The 22430-nt window shown below is 39.0% G+C and overlaps 2 protein-coding genes across 6 annotated transcripts in view; both read left to right on the top strand.

Annotated features, from left to right (window-relative positions):
- Nucleotides 1-1591: 1591 nt before the first annotated feature.
- LOC107739880 (mediator of RNA polymerase II transcription subunit 6-like) lies at nt 1592-2946 on the top strand. Its single transcript, XM_016552115.1, has 4 exons — nt 1592-1759; nt 1849-1964; nt 2067-2094; nt 2544-2946. Exons 1-4 carry the CDS (start codon nt 1693-1695, stop codon nt 2693-2695), a joined length of 363 nt encoding a protein of 120 aa, XP_016407601.1. The 5' UTR covers nt 1592-1692; the 3' UTR covers nt 2696-2946.
- A 616-nt stretch (nt 2947-3562) lies between these two features.
- LOC107739878 (pecanex 1) overlaps nt 3563-22430 on the top strand; it is a 43179-nt gene continuing 24311 nt past the window's right edge. For 2 of the 5 annotated variants that reach the window (XM_016552108.1, XM_016552107.1), the window contains exons 1-8: nt 3563-3818; nt 6427-6641; nt 7864-7969; nt 9859-9892; nt 10421-10489; nt 12139-13764; nt 16245-16374; nt 19020-19213. In XM_016552108.1, the coding sequence (XP_016407594.1) occupies nt 3666-3818; nt 6427-6641; nt 7864-7969; nt 9859-9892; nt 10421-10489; nt 12139-13764; nt 16245-16374; nt 19020-19213 (2527 nt within the window). In that variant the 5' untranslated portion in view covers nt 3563-3665. The remainder of the gene's footprint in view (nt 3819-6426; nt 6642-7863; nt 7970-9858; nt 9893-10420; nt 10490-12138; nt 13765-16244; nt 16375-19019; nt 19214-22430) is intronic. The other 3 variants (XM_016552112.1, XM_016552111.1, XM_016552110.1) reach the window with 2 other exon arrangements.

Genomic DNA, 22430 nt, shown 5'->3' with positions numbered 1-22430 from the left:
AATTTTAAGGCAGCCACAAAACTTACGTTTTTAAGTTGAAAGGGGTGAAAATTTTTTACAGTGTATGGGTACCGGCTCATACTGGGGTGGAGGGAAATGAGGAAGTGGATTGCTTGGCTAAGATGGCTCTGAAGCACTCACATAGTGAAATTAATATAGCAATTAGCAAATCTGAAATCAAGAGAATTATATCAGTTGAAGTAAGAAAGATATGGCAAAAGTTATGGGATAGTGGAATAAAAGGAAGGCATCTTTACCAGATACAGGGGTGTGTAGGTGAAGAGAGAATAAGATGTGGGAGTAGGAAGAAAGATGTTATTATAACAAGAATGAGGATTGGACATTCAGCTTTAAATTTCAATTTACACAAAATAGGGAAGCATGAAAATGGAAGATGTGATAAATGTGGGAATCCAGAAACAGTAAAGCACATTCTTCTAGAATGTGATGCGTATGAAAGAGAAAGAAATCAGCTTAATCATAAATTAGGTTTGATGGGATATGATAAAGTATCACTAAAGATATTACTAGGGAATAGACGAATGCAATCAAGAATTAAAGAAGAAGTGTTCAATTATCTAAAAAAGACAGGAAATATGGAAAGAATATAAATTGTAATAGTGTAGGTTTATTTATAAAAAAAATTTTTAATTTTTATATATATTTTTATTTATTTTTTATTTTATTTTTTGTAATATCCTTCTCTCTACCAAATCTGTTCACTCCACACTCCAGATCAGTAGGTGGCGGTAATGCACCTTTAAGTTGGTTTGCCAAAACCGCCAATAAACATCAGAAGAAGAAGAAGAAGAAGAAGACGATTATTTTGTCATCAGCCTGCGTCTTGAGTGCGAAGATGGCGTCGGTGGATTTAAGAGGTAGTTTCAGAGATTTCGCGAATTAATTTACAAATCGTTTTTATTTTTTCTCAGCTTTATTTCTGTCAAATGCCTTTCGTAAGCATATTGAAATGCTGTAAAAGAAATGCAAAACATCTCATCAGAATGTTGGCTTTGTCAGACCAACGTAATCACATTGCTCTTTAGCATTGTCGCTATAGTTTGTTGTAGAAGGAGGCCCGCAGTATTCTCTGCATTTTCTACGATGTTTTTTATTTTATTATTTTACTCCTTGGCGTAAATGGTCTCATTCGAATATGATTTTGTGCTTTGTTTTGGTCAGATAATTTGCTGGGCATCTCGTGGGTGGACAGTGGCTGGGTGCCCATCCTGAACCCCAGCAACGTACTGGAGTATTTCTCCGAGAGGAGTAACCCCTTCTATGATCGAACCTGCAACAACGAGGTGGTGAAAATGCAGAGATTAACCCTGGATCACCTCAAGTAAGCACTGCACTATGGGTTTTGAAGCTCAAAGTGGGCGGAGGCGGCCGTCGCCATCTTGGCAGCACGTCACCACGCGCCACTCCCGGATAATCGAAAATGGGCAAAGAGGCGGGAGCAGGTTGCTGAAGCCACGCCCATCCACCTGTCACTCAAGTAGATGAATTACAGTTTAAGTCACTTCCTTGTTGGCTTCACCAGAGAGAGAGGGGGAGGTTGCAGCTTGGTTATAACCCTAGAACAATCTCCCTAACTCCTACTTCTATCAGTATGAACATTAATATTTTGTTTGTTTTGATGTGATCTAGCTCTCAGCGGTTCATGGGATTCAGTCTGCGTTTGATGAGGCGATGTCTTTCTGCAGATACCACCCATCCAAAGGGTACTGGTGGCACTTTAAAGAGCAGGAGGAGAGAGGTGAGAACACACACACAGCAGCAGGAAAGATATCTCAACAAGTACAACTGTACCTATCTAAAATTGTGTTTTGTATGTGTGATTTATAGAAAGGGTAAAGCCTAAATCTAAGCGGAAAGAGGAGCCGAGTTCTTTGTTCCAAAGGCAGAGAGTTGACACGCTGCTACTGGACCTGCGCAATAAATTTCCCCCAACTTTCTATCAGGTATTAACAATATACACATGAAACATTTCTAACTTGTTTCTGAATGTTGTTTTAATTAGAGCAACATATCCCATTTAAATTCTCATTTCATGTCTGTTTCAGTCCAAACCAGGAGAGAAGCCTGTCCCAGGTATGCAAATACTTGACTCAGTCTCACCTTATCACACGCTACAGATGAAAATCATGTTTAGTTATTTGTAAATTATAAAACTAATCTGAATGGCAAAACTTGGGGAAAAAAACTTGAAATTTGTCAGATTTACTGTAAATGGTATGGATTATGCACAATGGACAATGCATTTATTGTATACCTACATGTTTCCAAATCATACTTGCATTTAAAAAATACTTGGATGTAATTACATGTGTAATTCATATATTTGGAAAAGCAGCATAATACAGTTACTGTTTACATGTGGTTTGATTGAAGACTGACTGTCTGTTGGATAATTTAGCCGATTAAATGCTTTCATCACTAATATAGAAGAAAAGAAAAGCTAAAGCTTTGTTGACATTAGAAATATCCTGTACTCATTACTGATGAGAAGTGATTTTTATAAACTCACTCTCTATCCATAGTGGAGGTAAAGAAAGAACCTGAAGTGCCAGTTGAGACAGTGAAGCCTCCAGAAGAGCGAGAAACAAAGCCTGCGGCCCCTCAAACAAAGCCTGCGGCCCCCCAAACTACACCCAACAAACCACCACCTGAGAAACGTGCACGCCTACAGTGACACACATGCTGGTTAGCCACAAACAACTGTAACGTTGCAGGACTTATGTGGGCAGTTCTCTGCACCAGCTAACCAAGGGTGGACATTTACGATTATTGTATATAAATGCTTTTTCTTTATAATTTAATACTTTTTGTAATAAGGAAACTGAAATGTCTTTATTTCATCTTAATGTCATTTTCTATATTTCTGTATTACTGAGTTGTAGTATTATGCAATTCTGTCACTCACAGTAAAAAATACACGTCTTTTTCTGATTAAAATGTTTATGTATGTCCTTTGTTAGTGATTCAATAGATAGCGTATAATGGTTTTCCGATAGAGATGAGAGAGTGCGCAGCGCCCTCTTGTGTTCATATGGGTACGTGCATCTTTTGCGCTGCTGCATGAATGTGAACTGCGCTCTGTATTTAGTGCACTAAAACAGACTCATAGCCAGCAGACATGTTCTGATGAGAATTGAGTTTTTCCTCATATAACAGTGACAATTAGTTCAACCCAAATACTGCCAGTCCTGACCTAGTTCATTCCACCTGGATGCGCACAGTAGTCGTGCTTACAGTAAAATACATAACGGTACGATGTATTCATATCTTTTTAAACATTCCCACGATATTCTTTCGTGTACCAGCAAACTGACTAAGAGGATCTCGATAGGGATTGGTTTATTTATTAAATAATGTATTTAGGTAAACAGGTTGCAAAAAATCATAGTGTCGCCCTAGATGTTTTTGTTCGTCGATACTCGCGTTCGCCGCGCGGGGGCGCTGCAAAAGAACTCGTATCTCCAGCACGCGCAGTGCCACTTTCTGGCGAGCTTTACGCGAGCAGCCGGGTGCGCGCAGAGCACGATGGGACGGGAAGCGCAGCGCTGGAGGACCACCGAGAAGAAGATGGCTGCGACGGGTCTCTACGGGCCAGCGCTGTATCTCCTGCGCCGAGACGGCTAGAGAGGGGATAGGGGGTAAATATGGGGTCGCAGACCCTCCAGATCCTGCGGCAGGGCGTGTGGGCATCGGTGACGGGTGGATGGTACTACGACCCCCACCAGAACACCTTCGTGAACGCACTTCACCTTTACCTGTGGCTGCTGCTGCTCTGCCTCCCGTTCACGCTCTACATGGTGAGAGATACAGCCGTCGGTTTTTTTCTTCTCTCCATCCTTTAGTCGTTATCAGCCTATCTCTATCTATCTATCTATTCTTTCCTCATTTTTTTTATCCGTCTCTCCATCCCCCTCTCTTTCTCTCTAGCTCATCTATCTATTTCCAGTACACACAGGCTGTAACGTTATTTCTCTTCATCTCCCCTACGGTGTTTCCGTGGTCATGGAAAACCTAGAAATATCAGGGAATTTTAGAATTGTGATTTCCAGATCTGGGAAGGTCAAGGAAATTTATATTACTTGTATGTTACTTACTCTGTGATATTTCTTTGCTTATCCATTGTTTTGTGTGAATTAAATTTCTGAAAATGTAGTATTTTTAAAATAGAATTTCCAGTATTCTTAAACAATTGGAAAAGTCGTGGAAATTTGTTCTAAAGGTGTGGGAGTTCTTGTTGACAGCGATGTGGGTCTGGGGTCTGTTTGTTGAAACCACTGAATCGGTTCTGTTCTGGTTTGATGAGTGTTTGTTGTGGTTTTGACTTGGTTTTTCAGCAGAGTTGGGTATTTCAGACTTGCTGTCATGAGGTTTGGTCTGTGTTTAGTCTCTGTCTGCTTTAAAAGGATAGTTCAGCCAAATATGAATATTCTGTCATAATTTACTCGCCCTCATGTCTTTCCAAAGCTGTATGACTGACTTTCTTGTGGAACACAAAAGAAGATATTTTAAAGAAGGTTAGTGAGCCAAACTGTTCGACTTCCCTTGTTTAGAAACAAATAAACAGAAGAATGAAACTGTAACATATATTAATATAACACACTGGCACTGCCATAGAAAACACATTTTGGGTTTACAAAAGAGCAGCATTTATTTAAAAAATATATTTTTACATTATAAATGTCTTTACTGTCACTTTTGGTCAAGTTTGATGTGTTTTTGCTGAATAAGACCATTAAAAAAAAATTTTTTTTTAAGAATCTTGTGAAATGAAACTTTTGAATGATATTAGCTCAAAACGACACATAAATGGCTTGTGTTCTACTAATTTAAAATCTCTTGCTGTGTTTCCTTCCAAATGTTAAAGGTTTTTCATGGAACCATAGTTGCCAATAATAATTAAAAAAAACTTCCCACCATCCCACTGTGGCTTTGTTTATAACACATATCAGCTCATTTTAATTATGCTTTCAGCCACCAAAGTGTAGTACTCTCAAGTTTGGCACATTTTATCATATTTAAACTAATTCAACATATTTTATTCCAAAATCATTACAAAAAATGCAGGAAAAACTGTACAGATTCCATCTTTGTCATAGCAACTCTTGCGCTATCCTTCATCATGGTGAAATCCTTCACCATGTAACATTATACTCCTGTTTGCAGTCTATTTTAAGAAGATATGTGTAATAGACAATACTGTGTATTAATTTTAAAGCCATGCTCATTCTGTGGGTGAGGTATCAGGGCAGGTCTATGTATCTGTGTACAGATGGAGAGACTGGTGCCACTCAGTCCATATTTAACTTCCAGCACAGATCCATCCATCTAGGTTCTGCTTGAATACTCAATTACCTTTAAACAACAGCTAAACAATATCATGTAAAGACCCAAAGTAGTGCTGCAATATCTGTATCAGTGAGGTGATGTATGTGTTTTTTGTGAATGAATATTAAAGAATATGCGTCTGGGTGTGTGTGTGTGTCAGATATGGAGAGGTGTTTAGGGCAGTATGGTGTCAGGTGGCTTTGCTAGAGACAGATGTCCATTCAGTGCAAGGCTGTTTTTAGCTTCTGTCTTCTGGTTGCGACTGAAATATTGTTGCCTCTTTTCATAACCCTGTAACTCTGTATAACACGGTCCTATATTTGTGTATGATATTTATACAACAGAAGGATGTTATTAATAGGCTGGAATATGTGAGCTCAGCATATCATACCCCCAATGCTTTGGTTTGCTTTAATGTCAATATTTGAAATGCGGTGGCTTTTTAAAAAAATTCTTTGATGGATAATAGATAATAGATCTAAAGATTGTACACAAATGTTCAGAAGTTGTGGTCTGTAAGGTTTTTTCATGTTTTTTTAAAGAAGACTTTTCTGGTCACCAAGGCTGCATTTTACACAGTGAAAACCGTAATATAGAGAATTTTGTTTTTACAAGTTTAAATAACTGCTTTCTATTTTAATATATTTTAAAAATGTAATTCATTTCGGTCAGGGGAAAGCTGAATTTTCAGAAGCGGTTACTCTAGTCTTCAGTGTCATATGATCCGTCAAAAATCATTCTAATTTGCTGATTTGGTGCTGAAGAAACTTTTTTTATTATTATCATTAATATTGAAAAGTGTTACGCTGATTAATATTGTTGTGGAAGCTGTGATGCATTTTATTTTTTCAGGGTTATTTGATGGATAGAAAGTTCAAAAGAACAGCATTTGTTTGAAATATAGGCCTATCTTTTATAACATAAATGTCTTTACTGTCATTACTGTCAATTTAATGCATTCTTTGCTGAATAAAAGTGTTATTTTCTTTAAACATAAATAATATATATTTGTTCAAAATCACAAAAATACTTTTTTTCAACTCATTTTAAACCTCTTACTGTGTCTCTCTTTCTCTGTAGACCTTGCCCCCCACAATGGTGATTGTGGGTATCTACTGCGGGGTGATAGCAGGAATGTTTGCGCTGCTGAAGGCAGTGAATTATCGCCTGCACACTGCGCTGGATGAGGGGGAGGTGGTGGAGCTGCGGGCCAAAGGGAGCGAGGGACGGGGCCAGGGGGCAGAGCGCCAACGTGAGGGTACCGGCACCCGGCAGGAAGACTCAAACAGGCCTGGGTAAGAATCACGGTTTTCTCTCATAAGCCATAACAAAATGTACTGCACAGTCACTGCACAGGTAATATTTTTTATTTTGTATAAACAGATTTGGTTTAGCTTAGGAAGGCTCTGGTTTGACTCAGACACGGGTTAGAATCGTCTCATATTCTGAATCATCCCAAGACACATTGTGAATCATCTCAGGGTTTAATTCTTCTCTAGAAACATTCTGATTTGGCTCTGGAAGGTAATGATTCAATTTAAGAAAAGCTTTTTAAATCATTTCACGTTTTGAATCTTCACAGGAAAGATTCTGATTCTGCTCAGAAAGGTTCTGGTTCAGCTCAGTAAAGTTCTGATTAAAGGGACTGTTGCTCAGCGGTAGGGGTGTTTCTGAGAACTAATCTGCTGTCATGCTGGATCTATTCATCACCCACTGAGACAGAGAAAAAGGGAGGAGGGAAATGGGTTAATCAGGAGAACTGAAATAGAGCCTTATAAACCAACACACACAGGCTGATGCTTTTGTTCATTCACTCAGAAGAGTCAGAAACAGTCTGCAAACAGAGGTGAGATAATTGCTAGGTTGCACATTTTCTACGAGAGCAAGCATTGCTGACAGAGTCAGAGCACATTAAACACTGTAACTCAAATCATGAATCAAGCATTTTAGCAAAGTTTTTTTTTTACAGACATCAACAACTTTTCATGTATTAGAAAAGAACACATGTTTTATTTTCTTGCATTCTTATCTCTATGAAAAAAAGAGAAATGGAGAGTCTCTTAAATGGACTATAAACACACATCTGGAGGGGCATTCCTGGTTGTCCTGGTTGGTAAGATAGCACTAATTAAGGAAATATATGATATGAAGAGCTCATGTGTTCCTTATTGTTCCAGAGACATGCATGTATGTCCCGAATGAAATAAATGAACCGCCCATTTCTAGCCGTGGGATTACCATTCACCACAACATTTTATCCTTTGGGGGCCAAGCAAAATAAACCTCCTAAAAATATTAAAAACGGTATAATCTCCCAAAAAGTGACGGGAGGAGGGGTGGATCTCTGTCTAATGGGTGGCAGACATTAGATAGAGAGACGCTAGAAATGATCTCTCTGTCGGTGCCTGAGCTGCTGTGCAAGTTTGATCATAAATGACATTGTTAACTCTCTTGAACCCTCAGGGCTGTTCCTCTGTTAGTGTTGCTAGGTAACTAACCTTTTGTGTGTGTGTGCAGGGATCCAGGGGGTGGAATAGAGATGTCTGATTTTGCACGGGAGGAGACGCCACCGGTTGACTGCAGTTCACGGAACTCTTACGTAGGAATGGACTCCAACCATCAGGTGTGTTTGTGTGTGTTTGTTTTTTTTGTGTGCATTGCTTTTGTTTTTTTTGTTTTGTTTTTTTTTTAACTTGAGGCACTTTATAATCTGATTTGATTAATTAACCAAATTTTTCCTAAAATGTGATAGTTCACAGAAATTTATTACCACTCCAATATTACAGTACCACCGCAGCCAAAAATGTTTTTGGAGGTCACAACACTTACGCTAACAGATGAGGACTAGCTACAAATGGTACCATAAATTCTAATGTAAAAATAATAATTGTTTTCTTCACAGGTAGATAAGACTGAAATAATTGTATAGTTACCTTGAATGTTTAAATCTTATTTTCTAGAACCTCTAAAATGACTAATGAGAACATTTATTATAAATTGTATTATGTTAATTTTAACCAGAGTTGGGATAATGCATTACTAAGTAATTTATTACTGAAATTTAATTACTTTTATCTTGAAAAAGAAAAGTAATTAATGACTCTCCTAGGTTCACGAAACGGTCGTCTATAAAATGCATTGCTGTTCTGTTGTAAGTAATCTTAAAGATTCCTAAATGCATCTACTTTCGGAAGGCCAAATATAGTGCTTTTGCTTTCGCCTAGAAACACACAGCGTCTCCATGACATGGCTGCATCAACCCCAACCTTTTTTCTTTGCGTGCACATTTGGGCGGCATTATGCTAATATTTCCACATAGTGAGGTAGATATGTGGGGGCGTGTTAGAACGAGCCGTTTTAGGGGGGCGTGGCAGAGTCTTAACTTTGATAAAGAATATCTCTTTGGTTTTGAGACTTTAGTCTTTGCAACTTCAGGGATCTTATCTATGCACAATCAGCTTGTAACACTCCAAAGAGAAAGGAAAACTTGAAATCGCATCATATGACCCCTTTAAGTAAAAGTAATTTTATTACAGGTACTTCTGATGTAATTGCATTAAATGCAATTCTATAGAAAACGGTAGTGGATTTAACATCAAAATTTAACGTCTAATGTTTTTAATGTAGCCTCCCTTTAAATATACTGGTCAGTTCAAGAATAAATAATGCAATTCCATATTATTTATTTGAAAGCATTACAAGAGTAGTTTCATGTCAATCCTTGTACCGTTAAACTGGTCGAGGCTGATATGAGATTTAGAAATGAGTATTTGCAATACTTTTTAAGAGAGAGAGTAATTAGTACAGTAATCTAATTACACTGTTGAAGATGTAATTAGTAGCTAGTAGTCAATTACTTTGTTAGAGTAACTTACCCAACACTGATTGTAGCATTAAATTTAATATAATTGTAATATGGTAATGAATATAAATAATATATTTTATAAATATTGTAATTATACAATGTTTATAATATTCAACTATTTTGTATATTATATTCATATATTTATATTCATTAACATATATTTTTATTTAATATTGCACATACCTAATATTATATACTTTTTTGCATATACTGCTCTGATTATGTGGTAACATTTGTGAATATTAGTGTTATTAGCTATTGGTGTGATTAGCTAAATAAAGCTGTCCTGGTTTAGAGTCTTTTTCTGTTTGAGGGCAACCCTTCAGTCAGAATCTCTGCCTTTCGCTGAAGTTTAATAGGTGAAATCTCAGGGGTGTTATGTTCTGGCTTATAGTACTGCTTGTCCCAGACTGTCTGTGTATGTGTTGGGTCAGAAACTGTTGGTTGAATCATGAAATCATAGAGAAGAATCTCATGCTGAAAGTCATGTCAGTTGGTTATGTCATGTGATTAAATGACTATGATTTGTTTTTGTGCAAGTCTGCTAAATTAGTAACAGTGATGGGAAGTTAGAAACGTCATGATCTCATGTAAATGACTCATCGGAGCTGGTTTCATTGATCTTGTCTGTCTCTCTTTCCCTACAGATAACATCCCATGGAGGCTCAGTCACAACCAAACGTGAGACATAGATTTTGTTTTTAAACTTCTGACAGTATTAGTATGTGGCAACAAAAAGAAGGAATAGTTGAAAATGGAAAATTCTGTTATTATTTATTCACCTGCATTTAGACAAAAGACTTGTCTTAAGAATCTTTTGTTTCTTGATCACTCTTGATTGATTGTGTGTTATATACAAGATGAGTCAAATAACAGCAGCAGGAACATTACAGTGTGTCCACTAGTGTTCACTAGAAGTTGTATGACTTTTTTGAGTTGTCAAAAAACTCAGAGGACACTGTGTTGTGAACCAGGTTTACTGTAGCTATAAATAGAAGTGTTTAGGATCAAAGAGAAGAGGTTTTCTGCAGACAGTGGTGATATGTCAGAAGACCTGCAGTACTGCGGGCACAGGCCAGGTCAGGGATGTGTTTGAGTAAAGTTGCAAAGGTGAGCAGGAGAGAGAGAGTTAGAGAGAGAGGGCGGATGTGTTAGGTTAATGAATAAGTTATAAAACTTGACCTTCTCTTTCTCTCTCTCTGTTTGCAGGGGCAGGTGTTGGAAAGGCTCCCGATGATATCAGTTTGAGTTTGGCTCAGAGTTGCAGTCAGGACCAAGGTGTGAATCTTAATTACCATCAGCTGTAGTATAATGCAATGCAAATTAGCCTCTAAAAACTCTAAAAGTTCATTACTGATCTCTCTTTAACAAATAGTTCACATAAATAGTTGTTTTTTCCATGTAACATCCAGACAGACACTGATGCCTGTCTGGATGTTACATGGAAAAATGTTCTTATAGGATAGATTTAAAAGATATTACCATCAGTAATCAGTTTTTCCATTCACTTTCTAATAGCAATGAAAATGGGCAATTTATGTTTTTTTTTTCTTTCTAAACTGGCTCACAAGGTGCTTTGGGAAAGTTTCTCTGAGTTACACATGCAATGAAACGTCTTCGTGTCCTTAGCAGAACTGAGAATTGGTCGGTTAGGCTCGTATTCTTATTGACTGTGTTTCATTTCTCTAACATGAAAAGGGATGTCTGTCTCTCCAAACCAAAAGTTTGTGATCAGTATAAAAGCTTTTTGTGAATAATGAGATGACACAGAGAGGTAATGTCAGCACTGCACACTGAGCTCAGTCTTTCTAAAGCACATAATAAAAAGACATTATGGACAGTGTGGTGTTTGGATAGTGTGCAGAATGGATTCTTGATAATGTAGGTCAAATGATTTTGGCAGATGACTGTATCGGTTCTTAACACTGCATTAGTGCTCAGGAAACTGTGTGTGTTTATTAGGGATGTACATAACTACATTTAGACTTGATCCTGATTTCTTTAAGCTGTTTAAACATGTTCTTGAATTCAAAAACTGCTAAATGGAGCACAACAGGGTCTCGGGGCATGTTTTTAAATTTTGGACTGTAATGCTGGATCATCAATGATCCAGTGATTGAAAAGTGGCTATTTGGTTATTGATTAACTTTATCATAAAGCCCGCACTGCCTAACAATGCGTGAACATTGCAGTGGAAAAACATAGCTCAGTGCCATTCAAAACACTACAACCCTGCCACTTTGGGTTGTGTAATGAGTTTTAGTTTTTCTTAGTACACCGCTAGTATAATCAATTATATATGCACACAATTACATTTGGAAAGATGCAAGCTTTGCTTCCGAATGCCCAAAGTAAAGATCCAATGTCAGTTTAATAACTTTTGTTAACCCAGCAAGTCTTCATTCACAATGAAGTATATTCACAATGAATATTTAACATATGTAACAACAGGAAAGCGTGCAATATGTAAACAATATGATTTACACACTAAATCCAGCAGAAACTCCTACACAATCAGCATATTTTTATATGCTCATGACAAATGTCACTACCTGCACCTTACTGAAATTTTCACTTGATATCTATATAAAGTTGACGATTCTGAACTTTTCGACACTTTCACCACTTTCTCTTATACGCTGTCAATCCCACAATTGATCGCACAAGCTTGTTGCTTGACTCCTATAGGAATGAATTGAAAGCGCCACTCCCCTCCTCTTGCTCTGTGAACGCATCATAACTGACTTCAGTGAAAAAAAGAAAGTCACAGGAAGAGCAAGTCATTATATTTTTATAACACAACACACACCAATAAATCGTTTGCAGTAAGACCTGGGTTGTCTATTATTCACATAGGCTCAATCTTGGCTCCAAGTCAATGTAATTTTCATACACTTTTTTTTATATATATTTCTCTTTCCCTCTAGATTTGATGTTGGACCCAAAGATGTTCTGCCTCGTCTCCAATGACTCTTTTGCCTCCATGCAGCCATCAACCTCATTGGCTCAGGACCTTTATGGCTCCACCCCTCACCCTTTTAGTCAGTCCCTGTCCTCTTGTGACACAGAAATTACTGCCCATCTTTCCACCCACTCACAGTCTTTCCGGAAAGAGTCATCTCGACCTCGTGGATTGCCTCGAACCTCAAGTTCTGCGGGATCTGCTTTTCCAGATCCTTCTCTGCCCGAGTTCAGCCTGTACCCTCCACCCCGTCGGGGAGGACTGGATCCTGTCTGTGAAATGGAGGCCTCCAGGTCACAGAGGGCGACAGAGAGCTCTGAGCAGCCGGACTCTGGAACTCCCAGCACTTCAGGAACGGAATGTCACAGATATCATCCGAAGGAGCACTGCAGGATATCACGGTCTGTTTCCCGAGAGACAGGGGAAGGAATGTGTGCTGGGGAAGGGGGATCTGGGTTGTACCAGTCAGAGGGTGTACAGGGGGGTCGGGAAAGAAAAGGTGGACGGAGTGCCGAAAGTTTCCGGAGTTTAAGCACACGCAGTAGTGACTCCACTGAGAGCTACTGCAGTGGGACGGACCGGGATACCAACAGTACTCTGAGTAGCCTGCACAGCGAGCAGACCAGCTCCACGCACGTAGAGAGTCTACTGTCATTGTCCGGGGATGAGAAGATAAATGCAGGACATACCGACCCGCATAACTCTAATATGGCCTCGGGGGAGGCTAATAAAAACCCCCATGCCAACGAACTTGCTACCAAATTGCCCGTCGGCGATGCTCCCAAACCCACAAACTCAGAGGGCCAACAGGGGGAAGGAACTGTGGAGGCGGCACCAAGGACTAGCGTAGATGTCTCTGCTGGTCTCGCCCACCAGCACCAGGAGGCAGAACCAGACAAAGTGCGTCCCAAAACAGCCAGTCTTGTTCACCGGGCTGCCTCCTCGTCTGCCGCCAGCCATAGTGGCCGGCGACGCAATGGTAAGCAGCGCGCAAGCAGTTTTGATGCCAGCAGACACCGGGAATACATTTGTGGACGTGGCATGGCAAAGCCTCGCTCTGCAGTGTTCATGAAAGGAGAGGAAGACTCCAGTGATCAGAGCGAACTTAGTTGTGCCTCCAGCCTACACTCCACCCACCAGCTTAGCACAGACTCCTCATCAAGCACACTCCACTCCTGCCCCTCTCCCGAGGATCGCCGTGGCTCCTCGCTACGGGCCAAAATGAATGGTGTGCAAACCCACGGTCAGAAGTACAAGGAAAAGGAACGGGAGAAAGACAAGGAGAAGGGCAAACGCAAAGCTTCGCGACGCACTCCAAGTACAGGCAGTGCCAAAACTCATGCCCGGGTCTTGAGCCTGGACAGCAGCACTACTGCTTGCCTTAATGACCCCCACCATTTGGGGGCACCAGCAAGTTCCAGACCCCTTACCACCTCCAAGTCGGACCTGGAGGCAAAAGAGGGGGAGGTGTTGGATGTGGCATCCTTGCTGGGAAGGGCCTCTCAGCTTGAGTCAGTGACCCGGTCGAGAAACAGTCTGCCCTGCCCTATTTCCCTTAGTCACACGCAAGACACAACAACAGGATCTCGAGGTGAGCACACAGTAATGCGAGTTTGTACATGCACTTATTCGCTAAGGGCTGGGAGATGATTAAAATGGTAGTTCACCTATAAATAAAAGTTCTGTGATTATTTACTCACCCTCATGTCATTCCAAACTGTACATTTGGTTCCATGAACCGCAAAAAGGAGAAGTTTATCAGGATGTTCACGCTGCTCTTTTCCATACATTGGAAGAGGATGGTGACCTGGGGCTGTTCAAGGTCCAAAAATGATAAAAGCATAAAATACCCAAGCCATACAGCTTTGTGTCAGGAAAATACTTAAATTTAAAGATGCAATGTAACAGAAGTAAAGACATATAATTTCTTTCATGTTATGACATACATCTGAGTAAAATGGATTATCGAAAAATAAAAAATTGTAGGATGGGGACTTGGTTCAGTCCACTGGTTGTTGAATGAATGGTGGCAGATCTGAATACAAGCTTGCAGTTAGGTTGTAAGAAGGGGCGGGGTTTAAGCAGACTGAATGATGAGAAGTCTGGTATATGTCATCAGAGAGTCCAGAGATGTTTTAATGGAAGATTGAGTTATGGCATTTTGATTAAAAATTACAAGATGAAAAAATTAAACACATTTCATGGATAATTTCCATTTCATGCCGCCAAGTCATTATTCACTTTCAAATCGCATTTATGTTTGCATATATTAAAATATGGCATGACAAGACGTGGCATGGCAGGTTTCACATCAGTAATGCAGGCAGTGAATAGTACATCACGATTTGTAACTGATTGTGATTGGTGAACCAATTCGGAATATGCGCACATTCAAATCACACAGATTAAATTTTCAGTAAAAAAAGACTTTTGTCTGTTCCTCACAGATATTTGTCTTGAAAGCCATTGGTCACCTTGCACTTTCAATGTATTGCAAAGAAAATACAACATTCTGCCCAACATGAAAATAAAGAAAATCTTAGAGGTTTGGAATGAAATGAGGGTGAGTAAATGAACTATCATTGTAAGTCATGATCTCATTCTGAGATCAGTCTGAAGTGCTAGACATCTGAGGTCTGCAGCAGGTCAGAGCACAGATGGATGTTTTTCAGCAGAATGTAGCTGATCAGATAAACAAGCTTTGCCCAGAAGCTTGTATATGTACATGTAGTGTGTTTTGCCAGTGCAGCTGTGACCCACAAACCCCTGCAGAATTACTGAAGTCTTACTCTGACAGCCTGTTGAGTCTATATATAGGAGATCTGCAGGGTTTGTTCTTTCCTCTGGTCCACAGTGATCATGCAGTCGTTGTGCAACATTTGCTTGTGAATTGCAGTGTGAATGTGGATTCAGTATTCATAAAACATTTTGGCCCCTATTTAAAACTTTACCCACTGCTGATCACTTGTGATCAAATGTTTTGAAACAGATCTTAATTTCAGATTTATACATGCCCTCTTTATCCATTCTCCATTTGTGTTTCTGTTTAAAAGCACAGAATGTGATGTATAGAGTTGTGTGTGATGTTTAGATACGTGTGTTTTAGCTCTGTGCATTTCTGTGTGATGTTTATTCCACAGCACCAGTAACTGGATCATGTTTGAGGGAGCATTGTCTAATGCTCTTTGTCATGCTTCTGATGTCTTTTCTTAAGGCTTATTACTCACAAATTAACTGGTCTGAACATAGCAAAAGCATTGTTCTAGAGTAAACCATTCTGTCTTGATTAACACCCCTTTTAGTCCAGCATGAGATTGTTTAGACTGTTTTATTGTAGTAATAAAGTTTTACTTTCAGTGATAAGTCATCAGATAAGGTCAAAGTTCATCCGCAGTGGGAATGCTGCAGTTAAAGTCCATGTTTAAAACTGCTTGCAAAGGCAATGCATTTAACCATCTGGATGTAGGAAGATGACAAAGCAGATTTAGTTTATATTATGCATTTATCACTGGTAGTTTAGTTGGAAACTAAAATAAACGGAATTTTACTTTTTTCTTTTAATCACAATATGTTGTATGCAAGTTCTCCTTTGATTGTGCCATGTTCAGCAAAACTTCAGCGAGACTTTGAGGACATATAATTATATGATATTATATTTAAAATGTAAATATGAAATATATTTTTTAATAAATGTGTATAAATACTGTATTAATATTACCTATATTTATTTTTTTAATAATTTAATGTTATATAATAGTTTATTAAATATATACATTAAAACAATATATGAGTGTGTGTCTATATTTAAACTATATATATATATAAACTATACTTCTTGAGCCTTAGATTGACTCTTTTTTTGCATTCTTTTTGCATTTTTCTTTCTTTTTTAACATTTTTTTTTTTTCCGATACCATATGGCATTAAATCATCAGGCACTTTGCATTTGTGTTTAATTGGTGTGTTTGATGATTCTTGTGTCTACGCTGGTCTTGCATGCAGCATTGCATGTTGCTAGTTCAGTAAAAGCTCATTTTTGGTGGCCCTCCTGTCTTTGTCTTCTTATGGCAGCCCCAGGGAATGACGACACAGCCACGTTTCGCCGAGAGCGTAGTACGTTTCGTCGGCAAGCGGTGCGTAGACGGCACAACGCAGGAAGTAACTCCACACCCCCAGCCTCCATCATCGGATCCCCACTCAGGTACGACTCACGCGGGGAGGGATTGAACAGTTGCAGAACACCAGCTTTGACTCACCTGTGCTGATGCCCACTTCATTATTCTTATCAACACGTTTCACCTCCTTCCTCTTTTGCTAACACACCTTTAACTGTCATTTCCACACTTCTCTGGGGCATCGCATTAAATTAAATCCTTAATTTGCTTGCTACCCTCTTCTTACTACTGTGCGGACTTAAAACTCGTCATCAGAGAAGCCCAAGCTGATCTCTTTCTGACCATTGTGCTGGTACAGGAAGCCAACGTTCTTGCATGTTGCCTTTTCAATGCAATTCAATTCTTATTTTGGTTCTTGCATGAGTTGTTTCCATACTTCTGTTTATTTTTTCCCAGTTTCTATTCATGTGCTTTCACTTATTTTATCCTGTTCTGATGAACCACGTCACATGGCGTCTAACTTCACCCTCACTGTCACACACTTACACAGGCTGCTTCTGGAGTCTTTACTACTGTATCCCGGAGAGTTACAGTCACTGCGTCCTTCTCTCATATACTAAATCTTTCCATAACCCCCAGACACAGTCATCCTTGCCATCATAGACAGCTTCAGATGAAGAGAGAGTGTTTGAGTGCTTTGTTTCATCATCAGGCCCGGGGCATGTCTGTCTCTCTTGAAGTATCACGATGCTTGTAGTAAACTAACTTTCAGTTTCTCCAGTCAAGTTCTCTGAAATCACTCACAGGCTTTGTTCAGACAGACAGCAAAAATTATTATTTTTTTTGTCATATCCAACTTCATTTGTTTAGTTGTTTTTTAGGCCGAAGACCAAAAACCACATGGAGATTTATTTTTACAAACCTGATCCAAACCAAATCCACAGTTCAAATGTTTAGGGTCAGTACAATTTTCTTTAAAGAAATTAATACTTTTATTCAGGAAAGATGCATTAAGTTGATCAAAAATAAAAGTAAAGAAAAAAATCTTTTAAATGCTGTTTTTTTTTTTACTTTATATTCATCAAGGAATCCTGAAAAAATGTATGACAGTTTCCACAAAAATATTAAGTAGCACAACTGATAGTAATAATAAATGTTTCTTGAGCACCAAACCAGAATATTAAAATGATTGTGGCATTTACCTTCTATTGAATGGGGAATGAGCAAGCAAGTGTACATTTAACACACCATCCAAATGAATGTGTAAACACAGTGATGCCTCTAATGCTTATGTTGAACTGATGAGTTCGCCAGTTTTCCATTTTTCCGTCATCTCTTTCCAAAATGACAGTCAGCAACTCTCTTATTACACTTATTTTGCTAATGATTATGTCATTACTATGGAAACTAATGTAGATATTAGGAATGTGCCAAACTAAATTTTCAAAACTGACTAGTCGGTTGGTTGCCAGAGTTGACCAGTCATTAATCAACAACAAATAAACTCAGCTTACCTGATTTTGTATTTTGCAAGATCAGATTTAAAACACAAATTGGATTTTTGTGCATTGTGAACAAAGCCATCTATTTTCCTTCACTCTGTTTCTACCGGGTGATGTTCTGTTTGCACACACACACAAACCTCAAAATCGCTCGTGCTTTTTCTAGCGGTGAAATCAGAATACTCATCCTCTTCTCTTCCCGTTCAGCTCCCCTCTCATTTTACACTTCCTGTCAGCTCTCATGACACCTCCAGAACCCCCATTCCTCTAGCACAACCATTTGTCTGTCTTTCTCTCTCTAAAATGTGACCTTGCACTTCCTTCCAGCATCTTGTTCTGTTTTTGTCCGCCTTATCTTTATACACATACACACTCATTCTGACTTTACGAATGGGCACAAGTACTTACATTTCACTGAACAAAATTCAGAAACAGCTAACTTTGGCATTAATTTTGGGATCTTAATGTGACTCTTATGACACAGTGTTATTTTAGTAGGGATGCACCGATACCGATACTGGTATCGGTATCGGGCCCGATACTGAGCTCCTGTACTCGTACTCGTACTCGTTAAAATGCCCCGATACCAAACGCCGATACCACACAACATGTGATAAGCGCCATATTCAGACAAAGAAACACCGACAACAGAACAACAGACAGCAGAATGGAGTTAAGGATGGCATGCATGTTGTGTTTACTTGTGTTATCTTTGACTAATATTTAAATTTGTTTGATGATCTGAAACATTAAAGTGTGACAAACATGCAAAAAAAATAAGAAATCAGGAAGGGGGCCAACACTTTTTCACACCACTGTATATACATACATATACTATTATAGTATTTATTAGCATTTTGAAATTTGAACTATTTTTAAGTTGACACAGAATATGAATGTGAAGCTTATGATGCAATCAGTGTTGTTTTAGTAATTTTATATACTATTATAGTATTCATTAGTATTTTAAATTAGTATTTTAAGTTTTTCAATCTAAAATTTATGTTTTGTTCTATTATCAAATAACCAAAAAAGCTATTTTAACAATCTTAGTTGTAGTTACAATAACAACACAGGTGCAACATTATCATCAAAGGGTACTCGCTTAGTACACAGTTGACTTCTTTGTCGAGTACTAAAGTTGACAACATGACCAAAATGCCCATCCCTGTGTCCCACATATGAAGTCTGTTACTCATTCCGAATCATGCATATTTCTGCTCCTCCAGTCTGCAGGAAGCTCTGAGTCAGGTATCTCAAGCTTCAGGGTCACAGGTCAGAGGTCAGCAATCCCGCACGCCGTCTCAGGTGACGGTATTGAGCACTAGCGCCTCCCTGCTGGTCAGGAATGAAAGTGCGCAGCTGGAGGGCTGTCCGGATAAGGCGTCCACTGTGGGCGTGACCAGCCTGCAGGATGACTTTGGTATGCACTGTAAAATTGCCTGATGTCTGTCACATTATCTTGTTATCTTCACACCTTCCTGTTATATTTGCATCCTGTGTGTCTCACATTTGCATGCTGTCTGTCACACTATTTGTCACGCCTGCATGCTGTTTCTTATCACATTCCATTTGCATGTCATTGTCTGGTATGAATATTCAGTCAGTGTGCATTTGAAGGTTTTCATCAGATTGACAGGTTGTATTGGCTGTGGAACTTAATGGTTATTTATTCAATTCAATTCAAGTTTATTTGTATAGCGCTTTTCATGATGCAAATCGTTGCAAAGCAGCTTTACAGAAAATTAAGGTTTCTACATTATATTTAGTAAAGGCTTATCAGTGGTGACTATCTCAAGTTGATGTCCATATGGCAGAAATGTACGGTAAAAATCAAACAGTTAGTTAATGTCATGTAATCAAACAGACAGTGAACACTATTAACAGCAATGATTATATGTTGCGATCAAACTTATAGCAAAATTTGGTAGTTTTGTATGTTGTCTGAGGTGTTGGCATCATCTCTTCTCATGTGTTCGGTCATCTCAGGTCTTTGTAAGGGTTGGATCCAGACTGAAGCTTGTGTAATTCCTAGTTGCCTCAAGCTGCAAGTCTCGTGGCAGAAACAGAGAAGCAGATAGAGACTAAATTAGCGTAGCTGCTGTTCCAACCGAGCAAAGATGATGTGTTCAACCCAAGCAAAAGAATGAAAATGTGCATTTGATCAGATGTAACTGAAGTACAAGGTTATGAGATACATTATGCGAATGCTTGGCTGAAGAGATGTGTCTTTAATCTAGATTTAAACAGAGAGAGAGCACAGCGACGACTCATCCAAGAGGTCACAAAAGACCCCACAACAACATCCAAAGAACTGCAGGCCTCACTTGCCTCAGTTAAGGTCAGTGTTCATGACTCCACCATAAGAAAGAGACTGGGCAAAAATGGTCTGCATGGCAGAGTTCCAAGACGAAAACCGCTGCTGAGCAAAAAGAACAAAGGCTCGTCTCAGTTTTGCCAGAAAACATCTTGATGATCCCCAAGACTTTTGGGAAAATACTCTGTGGACTGACGAGACAAAAGTTGAACTTTTTGGAAGGTGTGTGTCCCATTACGTCTGGCGTAAAAGTAACACTGCATTTCAGAAAAAGAACATCATACCAACAGTAAAATATGGTGGTGGTAGTGTGATGGTCTGGGGCTGTTTTGCTGCTTCAGGACCTGGAAGACTTGCTGTGATAAATGGAACCATGAATTCTGCTGTTTACCAAAAAGTCCTGAAGGAGAATGTCCGGCCATCTGTTTGTGACCTCAAGCTGAAGCGAACTTGGGTTCTGCAGCAGGACAATGATCCAAAACGCACCAGCAAGTCCACCTCTGAATGGCTGATGAAAAACAAAATGAAGACTTTGGAGTGGCCTAGTCAAAGTCCTGACTTGAATCCTATTGAGATGCTGTGGCATGACCTTAAAAAGGCGGTTCATTCTCGAAAACCCTCCAATGTGGCTGATTTACAACAATTCTGCATAGATGAGTGGACCAAAATTCCTCCACAGCGCTGTAACAGACTCATTGCAAGTTATCGCAAACGCTTGATTGCAGTTGTTGCTGCTAAGGGTGGCCCAACCAGTTATTAGGTTTAGGGGGCAAACACTTTTTCACACAGGGCCATGTAGTTTTGGATTTTGTTTTCCCTTAATAATAAAAACCTTCATTTAAAAACTGCATGTTGTGTTTACTTGTGTTATCTTTGACTAATATTTAAATTTGTTTGATGATCTGAAACATTAAAGTGTGACAAACATGCAAAAAAAATAAGAAATCAGGAAGGGGGCCAACACTTTTTCACACCACTGTATATACATACATATACTATTATAGTATTTATTAGCATTTTGAAATTTGAACTATTTTTAAGTTGACACAGAATATGAATGTGAAGCTTATGATGCAATCAGTGTTGTTTTAGTAATTTTATATACTATTATAGTATTCATTAGTATTTTAAATTAGTATTTTAAGTTTTTCAATCTAAAATTTATGTTTTGTTCTATTATCAAATAACCAAAAAAGCTATTTTAACAATCTTAGTTGTAGTTACAATAACAACACAGGTGCAACATTATCATCAAAGGGTACTCGCTTAGTACACAGTTGACTTCTTTGTCGAGTACTAAAGTTGACAACATGACCAAAATGCCCATCCCTGTGTCCCACATATGAAGTCTGTTACTCATTCCGAATCATGCATATTTCTGCTCCTCCAGTCTGCAGGAAGCTCTGAGTCAGGTATCTCAAGCTTCAGGGTCACAGGTCAGAGGTCAGCAATCCCGCACGCCGTCTCAGGTGACGGTATTGAGCACTAGCGCCTCCCTGCTGGTCAGGAATGAAAGTGCGCAGCTGGAGGGCTGTCCGGATAAGGCGTCCACTGTGGGCGTGACCAGCCTGCAGGATGACTTTGGTATGCACTGTAAAATTGCCTGATGTCTGTCACATTATCTTGTTATCTTCACACCTTCCTGTTATATTTGCATCCTGTGTGTCTCACATTTGCATCACACTATTCACACTATTTGTCACGCCTGCATGCTGTTTCTTATCACATTCCATTTGCATGTCATTGTCTATTCAGTCACACCACCACTAGAAAAACAGCACAATATAATCGAAACCTGTCAAAATGTGCCAATTTACTGCAAACCAGATGAAAAACCAGAGGCACTGCTGCAATGTCTCTTTTTTAACGCTTTTCACGATGCAAATCTTTGCAAAGCAGCTTTACAGAAAATGAAAGTTTCTACATTATATTTCGTAATATCTTATCAGTGGTGACTATCTCAAGTTGATGTCCATATGGCAGAAATGTACGGTAAAAATCAAACAGTTAGTTAATGTCATGTAATCAAACAGACAGTGAACACTATTAACAGCAATGATTATATGTTGCGATCAAACTTATAGCAAAATTTGGTAGTTTTGTATGTTGTCTGAGGTGTTGGCATCATCTCTTCTCATGTGTTCGGTCATCTCAGGTCTTTGTAAGGGTTGGATCCAGACTGAAGCTTGTGTAATTCCTTGTTGGCATCCCGTGGCAGAAACAGAGACAGAAATAGAGAAAAAATTAGCGTAGCTGTTGTTCAACCCAAGCAAAAGAATATTAATGTGCATTTGATCAGATGTAACTGAAGTACAGGGTTATG

The sequence above is a fragment of the Sinocyclocheilus rhinocerous genome, unplaced genomic scaffold (genome assembly GCF_001515625.1).
Source record: "Sinocyclocheilus rhinocerous isolate Xijiao unplaced genomic scaffold, SAMN03320098_v1.1 scaffold1156, whole genome shotgun sequence".
NCBI classification, from domain to species: domain Eukaryota; kingdom Metazoa; phylum Chordata; class Actinopteri; order Cypriniformes; family Cyprinidae; genus Sinocyclocheilus; species Sinocyclocheilus rhinocerous.
This window is presented reverse-complemented; position numbering and strand designations above follow the sequence as displayed.